The 8,766-nt window shown below is 40.5% G+C and overlaps 1 protein-coding gene across 1 annotated transcript in view; it reads left to right on the top strand.

Moving 5' to 3' along the window:
- The window catches only part of LOC103609191 (disks large-associated protein 1-like), a gene marked incomplete at its 3' end in the record, with an annotated part of 70,057 nt that extends 65,575 nt beyond the window's left edge, over window positions 1-4,482 (top strand). Inside the window, exon 3 of the mRNA XM_008593552.1 lies at window positions 4,268-4,482. Coding sequence (XP_008591774.1) covers window positions 4,268-4,482 — 215 coding nt within the window. The remainder of the gene's footprint in view (window positions 1-4,267) is intronic.
- Between the last annotated feature and the right edge of the window lie 4,284 nt (window positions 4,483-8,766).

Below are 8,766 nucleotides of genomic sequence, written 5' to 3'. Positions count from 1 at the left end.
TCTCTCTCTCTCTCTCTCTCTCTCTCTCTCTCTCTCTCTCTCTCTCTCTCTCTCTCTCACGCCCACTTCCTCTCACCATGTGATCTGCTTGTACCCACCAGCTGGCTGCCACTTTCCGCCATGAGTAGAAGCAGCCTGAGGCCTATGCCAGATGTAAGTGTTCCAGAATCATAAACCAAATAAACTTCTCTTCTTTATAAATCATCCAGTCTCAGGTATTTCTGTTATAGCAACACAAAACAGACTAATACAGAGTGTAAATGCTTAAACGTAAGCATTAAAAAGCAAATAATCCCTTTTTCCTCTCCATAACTACTGTAAAACCTAATCTGAATTAGATTGCTCTTATTATTTTTCTTTAACGTTTGTTGGGTCCAACCACCCCCTGAGCTGGTGCAGATGAGGAGGACATCCCACTAGCCTGATATCAACAAGTACCTGGGCTTTTTTCTTTCTGCTCCAGCTTCTCTTTCTTACTAAGACCTCCAATCCCTTAAACTGCCATCACTAGTAATAATGCAGGCTTTCTCAAACAGCTGCAAAGTTCACCTTTTCTTTGACTTTCCCTAAATCATTTATTTCTGTGCAACGGAAGTGGAAAGACACAGCAACCTTTGACTGGATCACAGTAACAGCTGCAGCCACATACTTGTCCTGTCTTTCCCATCAAAGGGGAGTAACATTTCACTTTTTGAGCCCCTTACAAACTGGTATGCTTTCTTCTAAAACCGTGTACCTAAGCAATGTCTCTCTTTTGCATTAAAATTTAAGGAACTAAACATAAACACCGGCTCAATTATGGCAATTTTGCTGACCCTTACAGTTCACCAAGGGTGTTGTTTTCTTATTTTTTTTTCTCCAAGGTCTTGCTTTTCTGTGTCTTTATATTTTTTTAGAACTGATTGCTGTATTATTTTATATGTAATCTTGTATGCTACCTTAAGGTATATGAATATGTATTAATATTCAAATTCCACTCCAATGGAGGTCACTGTCACGCAACTTCTTAGCTGCTACCATTTGAAAAGTATGTTTAATTGAAAGGCATACAGACTAAATACTTCTTAGCTGGTTTCCTTAACAATTACAGACTGTCTAGTACATGCCCAAGTTTCTACCATTAATTAACTTTGAAAAAAACACCTAACCGGAAATTTGTCATGTTTTGTCTCACAAGTGATATGAGCTAATCAGTTTATCAGATTAGACAATAGGTCTGTGACATATTCCAGAGAGCAATGCTTATGAATTTAGGAATCAGTACTGAGAAGGTGCAAGTGTTGTTGTGGCCCTGAGCTGTACTGAGATAATTTTTAAAATGTAATTGCTAAGCCAATGAGGTTCTAAACATGATCATATCTATGCAGTGAGTCACCTGCTAACTGAAGGAAAACAAGACTGTTGTCAACATTTATAATTTTCTAAGAAACCTTTGTTGCTGTGGTGATTTTGAAGCTCTTTAGCTAAAAAAAAAAGTGAAAACTCTACATTGTTACTAGCACAGTTAATAAATGGCAAGTGTGTAGAATGCAATGGATTAAGAAGGTGTCATGGACTATTATTGTTCAGTTCTGCAGGTGCCACAAAGCAGAGCCTAATAAGAGAGACAGCATCAGACAGTGGTCAACAGTGAGGCCCCAGGGGCTGCCCCATCGAACTGTGCCCCTTCATAGCTGTAACTTTGGGCAAGTTACATAACCTTAGTCTTCTCATTTGTAAGATGGGGGTAATATTAATACCACCCCACAGCTGTATGGATCAAATGAGTTGACATTTATGAAGCATTTAGAAAAGTGCCTGCACACAGGAAGCAAAATATAAGAATTTGTTAAATAAACTAAACATATTTTCTGGTGATGCTTAAGCTTCGTTAGTACTTTTCAGAATTAGAACTGCAAACTACTATTATCAAGTCCACGAATAGTAGCTTCTCTTCAGTCTGATGTTCCTAGATATAAACTTTCAAATTATACAGATAGATTTATAATTTAAGGAGGAAAGAATAGTGCTTTTTTTAGTAAAACATCTCTTCTCACTTCCTAGAATCTAAAGTATTTAGAATGTCATGTCTAACATGTGTATGTGTCATTGTGGACACTTTTCACTTTAGATTTCAAATTCATATATTATTAATCATAACATTTAGGTTAATTAAATTCTGGCCTTGGGAATTAAACCAAAAATACTTCAAGGCCCAGTGTTGCCATTTCCTAGCTATGTGTCCTTTGGGGAGTTAGTTAAGCTCTCTGAGCACCTACTTCTCATTTGAGAAATACAGAAATAATGCACAGTGTTGTTGTATTGATGAAATAAGACCCTGTAAATAAATTTCTTAGCATAGTTAAATATTAATAATGAAATACTGTATTATTTTAATAGATAACCAGTAAAGAGTTAGCATCAAAATGTTAAATACCCTTTTTATCTTCTCATTGCAAACCTGGCCAGTTCCAGGAAGCCCTTCCTGGATAATCCCTCCCTGTCACTGATAACTCCTATATCTAGTGTCTCTTTAGTACACATTCCATTTATAGCACCACATCTTAGACTTGCTAACATGTTGATCTGGAACTGTTCCCAAATTCATTTACACTTTGTCTCTCCTCTCTGTTAAAGCATATTGAGGGCAAGAACCAGCCTCCCCTTCCTCTGGTCTTTTTAAGTTAAATCTTGTGCAGTGTTGTGGGCATTGTAGGCTGTTTGTGCTTCCTGTGGATTAAAAGGGCACTATGCATTTCTTTCACTAAGTCGAGAAGAATGAGATCCAGGTTGAATTCATGTAGTGGAAAATATAAGAGGAACTGTTATATTATATATAATTAATTGACCGAATATAATTAATATATCCAGTCAATGAGAAGATAGATCCATGTGTCCCAATTCTTGGGCATTCGTTCAGCCACTAAACATGCAGGGGAACTCTTTCTTAAAAGACCCTTGCGGGCCGGCCTGGTGGCGCACTCGGTAGAGTGCAGCGGCGCTCCCGCCGAGGGTTCGGATCCCATATAGAGACTGGTCCGCTCACTGGTTGAGCGCAGCGCGGGCGCAACACCAAGGGTTGCGATCCCGTTACCGGTCACAAAAAAAGAAAAAAAAGACCCTTGAGTTGTTCAAATATGAGAGTCCTTCAGAAAGTTCATGGAAAAATAAAACGAGAGGATAATAGGAATCTTTCCATGAACTTTTTAAAGTACCCTTGTATAATAGAGAAGACTTGCCTTAGAGAAACTTATAGAATGTAGCCATACTTAAAAAATTGGGTGAAGAGAAAGCCATAAAGAAACCTTCTAAAGCATAGTGCGATGCCCACCTGAACTCAAAGGAGGATTGTGGAAACAAACAACGGCAGTGCTCTGACAACATTCCCCACATTAAGGACTTAGTGCAGCTTCCAGCATAGCAAGAGGAAAAGAGCAATTCAGATAAGTAGTAGCTCTACCAGGTAAGTGCAGCAGTCAGAGCCAAAAGGAGAGAAGCTCTCTGACAACATTCCCCACATTAAGGACTTAGTGCAGCTTCCAGCATAGCAAGAGGAAAAGAGCGATTCAGATAAGTAGTAGCTCTACCAGGTAAGTGCAGCAGTCAGAGCCAAAAGGAGAGAAGCTCTCAAGAGGTGTTACTTGTGTGTATGTGTGTGCAATGCGTGTGTAGAAGCCGACAAAATAGAAAATCAAGAAAATGCCATTAGCGTTCATGAGGAGATCATTGGAAACCTTCAAAGAGTGCTGTAAGCAGATCTATGGAGGCCGAACACAAACTAGGGAGTGTTCAGAAAGAATAGGCAATGGGGAAGTGCGTGTAGCCAGTGTAGACCACTGGTTTAGGAAAAAGATAGAGTGGATATGACAAGGTAAAGATGAAGGTTCAGGGAAAGCATAGATAAATCAGAAAACATTTTTGAATTTTAAGTGACAATAGAAAACAAATCACTGAAAAGCTCAAATAAAATGGCTCTCCTTTTTTATGGCATTCTTATGCCTGACGACTGTTATCAGGGTGAGAAAACTGAAAAGTATACACGAATCAGAACTGATGGTTTTAATTCTTTCTAATGCACAAGTTGTTTTAAAGATTGAGACATGGCGTTGCACATATTCAAGACATTCTTAGACATATTCCCATAAAACACTATTACTGAAATGTTAATGTCTAAAGTTTTAGGTAATTATGTACATTACCAATACGCAGGGTCATACAAAAGAAAAGGAAAGAAAAGAAAAAGGTAGGATTTTATAAAAAGCAAATTATCTGTTTTGTATTGGAATAGGTTCCCCAAGATGAATGGACGGGGTACACCCCTCGAGGTAAAGACGATGAAATTCCATGCCGAAGAATGCGGAGTGGCAGCTACATCAAGGCCATGGGCGATGAAGACAGTGGCGACTCAGACACGAGTCCCAAGCCTTCTCCCAAAGTTGCTGCACGAAGAGAAAGCTATCTCAAGGCTACTCAGCCATCCCTCACGGAACTCACCACACTCAAGTAAGTAGTCTTAGCTCCGTATTTCTCATGAGGAGTATAGTACTTCTTAATCCAACTTCTTGTGTCAGCATCTAGGATCAGATCGTGTGACTCCTAGAATAAGGGGGGCCAAAAATGTCCTACAGATGGAGCATTGTAATACATGAATGGTTTACTGATTTTGACATTGGATCTGACTTGTCTATCCCACTGCCTTCAAAGACAGGGGCACTCAGGTGTGCTCTACATAGACCATAAGCTGAACTCTTCACCTCTAATCAGAAGGGTTTGAAACAATCCAGAATGGTTTCTGAGAAGAATTAATATATCCGGTCAATGAGGAGATAGATCCATGTGTCCCAATTCTTGGGTGTTCGTTCAGCCACTAAGTATGCAGGGGAACTCTTTCTTAAAAGACCCTTGAGTTGTTCAAATATGAGAGTCCTTCAAAAAGTTCATGGAAAAATAAAATGAGAAGATAATAGGAATCTTTCCATGAACTTTTTGAAGTACCCTTGTATAATAGAGAAGACTTGCCTTGGAGAAGCTTATAGAATGTAGCCATACTTAAACAATTGGGTGACATGTGAAGATTCTTGATATACATTTTTAAATTGGGGCACTCAGCATATACTACAATTTGTAAGACCTTAAAATTCTTTTTTGTTGTTGTTTTGAAAACTGTGATTATAAGTAGTCTTTACCTCCATTTGTGCTATTTGTAAATAGAGAACTGCATTACAAAGGAAACTACTGAAATTGGTTATTTTAAGCAAGACCTGATTTAATCTTTAATACTATTTATAGAGGGTAAATCAGAGCCGTGGAACATGGATCTCGAGATAGAACTCCATTTAAATCTGAAAAGCATATTACAGATATTTAATATTTTTAAAGTGCCTTTCATTCCATATTTTGATAAAATATATGCATGTATATTATGCTACAAAATAAAATCTAACAACATAAAATAAATAAAACAAAAAATACCAAAGCAATTGAGTTAAGGAAAACAAAACAGATTATTAATCAAGCACACTGAAAAACAGCTGACTATTCTATGATAGAATTTATTTAAATAGCAAAATACATTATATTTTACAGAAATGGACAGACAGAGTCCCCTCATGAATTCTTTTTCAAATGGTCATGTGGCATCACTCTGGATCATTTTAATCAAAACTTAATTCCAATTCATTAGTAAACCATCCCAAGAGAAGAAATTCCTCTTCCTTTCCTTCTTTCAGCATGCAGTCGCCCTTCCTCTTAGCCTTTTTTACTTCATTACTCGTATTCGTTTCCTAGGGCTGTCATAACAATGTACCACAAACTTGGTGGCTTGAAAAATAGAAATATATTGGGCCAGCCCGGTGGCGCACTGGAGAGTGCGCCGCTTGGGAGCGCGGCGGCCCTCCCGCCGAGGGTTCAGATCCCATGTGGAGACCGGTTCCCGCGCACTGGCTGAGCGTGGTGCGGGCGCAACACTGAGGGGTGCGATCCCGTTACCGGTCAGTAAAAAATAAAAAAAAAAAAAAAGATGGGGGCCCGCCGGGGGGGCGCGGGGGGGGGGGCGGGGTTGGGGGGCGCGGCGGCCCTCCCGCCGAGGGTTCAGATCCCATGTGGAGACCGGTTCCCGCGCACTGGCTGAGCGTGGTGCGGGCGCAACACTGAGGGGTGCGATCCCGTTACCGGTCAGTAAAAAATAAAAAAAAAAAAAAAGATGGGGGCCCGCCGGGGGGGCGCGGGGGGGGGGGCGGGGTTGGGGGGCGCGGCGGCCCTCCCGCCGAGGGTTCAGATCCCATGTGGAGACCGGTTCCCGCGCACTGGCTGAGCGTGGTGCGGGCGCAACACTGAGGGTTGCGATCCCGTTACCGGTCAGTAAAAAAAAAAAAAAAGACAAAAAGGAAAATAAAAAAAAGAAATGTATTGTTTCACAGTTCACAAGCTACACACCTGAAATCAAGGTGTCAGCAGGGCCGTGCTCGCTCTGAAACCTGCAGAGGACAGTCCTTTCTTGCCTCTTCCTAGATTCTGGTTGTGGCCTGTGATGCTTGGCATTCCTTGGCTTGCAGCTGCAGCACTTCAATCTCTGCCTCTGTCGTCCCACAGTGCCCTCCCTTCTGTGATTCACAAGGCTATCTTCTTATGGCACCAGTCATATTAGATGAGGACCCCCCTTAATGACCTCATCTTAACTTGCTTAAGTCTGCAAAGACTCTATTTCCAAATGAGGTCATATTCCCAGATACTGGGAGTTAGGACTTCAACATATCTATTTGGGAACACAATTCAACCTATAACACGGCCACACGTGGTAAAAGTTGATCACTGAAAGAAAGGAGTAGAAACCTGTCTTCATTGCACTTTGGCACACCTAGCAGAGGCTCAGAAAATTAAATATACCCAGTCTGAAAAGAACTGAATTTGTAATAAAGGCAGTGGGCCCAGCTAATCTGAAATGAGAGTGGCCAAAGACCCTTCTGACAAATATCTTCTGTGGACCTTAAAATAGCTCAACTAGAGACAATAACAGGTAGTCACAGTCATGGTGTTAATTGACATCTTCCAGAAGATGCAAAAGAGGGCATGGAATGGGCAAGAGAGTCTCTTAGATTTTCCAGGTCTTGGCTTTCTCACTGGTAAACCAAGCAGCACGATGCTGCCGCCTCCAGAGTCCCTTCCACCTCCTGAGTATCCTGAAAGGTTATCATCAAGATGCATTTGTCACATAAACTCAATGACACTTGGGTCTTGGGTGATAAGATACAGCAACTGCTGCTGCTCAGGCAGAGCCATGATAAAGAGGAGGAGAGTGTTCTGGGGAGGCTGAAGGCCAAACAGCTGCTGGGCTCAGCATTCACACTTGTGCCTGGGGCCACTCTCCTCATGGCTTCCAGACGTGGAGACTCCACTCTGAAGTCACTGGAACTCTTTCTTTCCCGTTTGCCTTCTACACAATATTACCTTCCTCCAATGTCCTGGGCCATAGTTTTATAACCATCTATATTTCTTTTGCTACTCAGAAGTTTTAAGAACAGAAAGAAACACACACACAGCTAGTGGCTAGGCTGGTGGTAGAGGGTCAGCTACTGCAGACAGTGAAATCATTCAAGTGAGTTCTGGTTAGTGACTTGTCTTTCCTCCAAATCTATGGAAATCCAAAATGGTAACCAGTTGACTAGGGGACACCTGGTAAATTGAAAAACATTTTTCTTTACTTAGGATGGAGTTTTGCCAAACCGTCTCTGTTGTTCCCTGCTCTTCAGCAGGCAAGAGAACATCTGGCCACCATTCAGACATGTCCTTCTTCTCTGTGCTCCCATCCCATTCCCATAATTGTTTCTCATAATTCTACTTATCTCCGTTCATTTCTCCCTCACCTATTTTGTGAGTTCCATATATCACTATAATCTACATGTTAAGTTTCCATCATATTCAACTACACATGATTATTAGTGATTTCTAGTTTAACTAGATTTAGGATGTACACAGGAGAAAAGGAAAATGCAGTATGGATGCAAAAATTCAGACATGATATGACTCAGAATCAATTCCTGCTTTTATTCCTTGGTGATGTTTTGACTGGAGATCATTATTTTTCTAGAAGTTTGAAGCATTCAGTCCCTCATGAGAAAAAGATTCCCATATCCTGGAATTCTAGTTCCTCAAAAAAGAAAACTATATTTATGTTCCTACTTCTTTGACATTTAAGTCAATTTTTTTTCCTCCTTCCCCCTCAGCAATTCACAGCTTTAGGGATGAATCATAGCCATGAAACAAGATAACTAAAATTAGTCGAGTGAGATTGGGGCAACATTTTGTTTGAGGTTTTCAGCTCCCATCTTCTCTCAGAAATGTTGGAGAGAAGGCTCTTCTACACTTTCTTACATTGTTTTTCTTTTCTCTTTTCCCTTTTCTATTTTCCAAAGGCATCTTAAGGGTTTATATACATGGGGCGGTTTTCATTAGCCACATAATGTTAGTGATTGGGCCTTCAGATACACAAGGCTGAAACAACCTGGAGTTACCAGTAGCCTTGAGACAATAAAGTCCACTTTTGAGCCTCCAAAATGGCTCCTGTAGCTGCTCTCTGAAAACTATGTTTTCTCTCTTTCTCTTCTCTTATTCCACAGCTATTGACAAATCCATCCACCTCATCACCAGCTTTTCCTTCTTCCTTAATTATTCACTAACAATGAACTTGAAATGGCATAGCACCCAAGGATATTAGCGTTTTCAAAAAGAGCTTCTGAATATTTTTTTTTTTTTTTTTTTTTTTTTTTTTTTTTTTTCCGTGACCGGCAA

The sequence above is a fragment of the Galeopterus variegatus genome, unplaced genomic scaffold (genome assembly GCF_000696425.1).
Source record: "Galeopterus variegatus unplaced genomic scaffold, G_variegatus-3.0.2 Scaffold9322, whole genome shotgun sequence".
NCBI lineage: Eukaryota > Metazoa > Chordata > Mammalia > Dermoptera > Cynocephalidae > Galeopterus > Galeopterus variegatus.
Note: the sequence above shows the minus strand (reverse complement) of the source record. Positions and strands in the feature narration are given on the sequence as shown.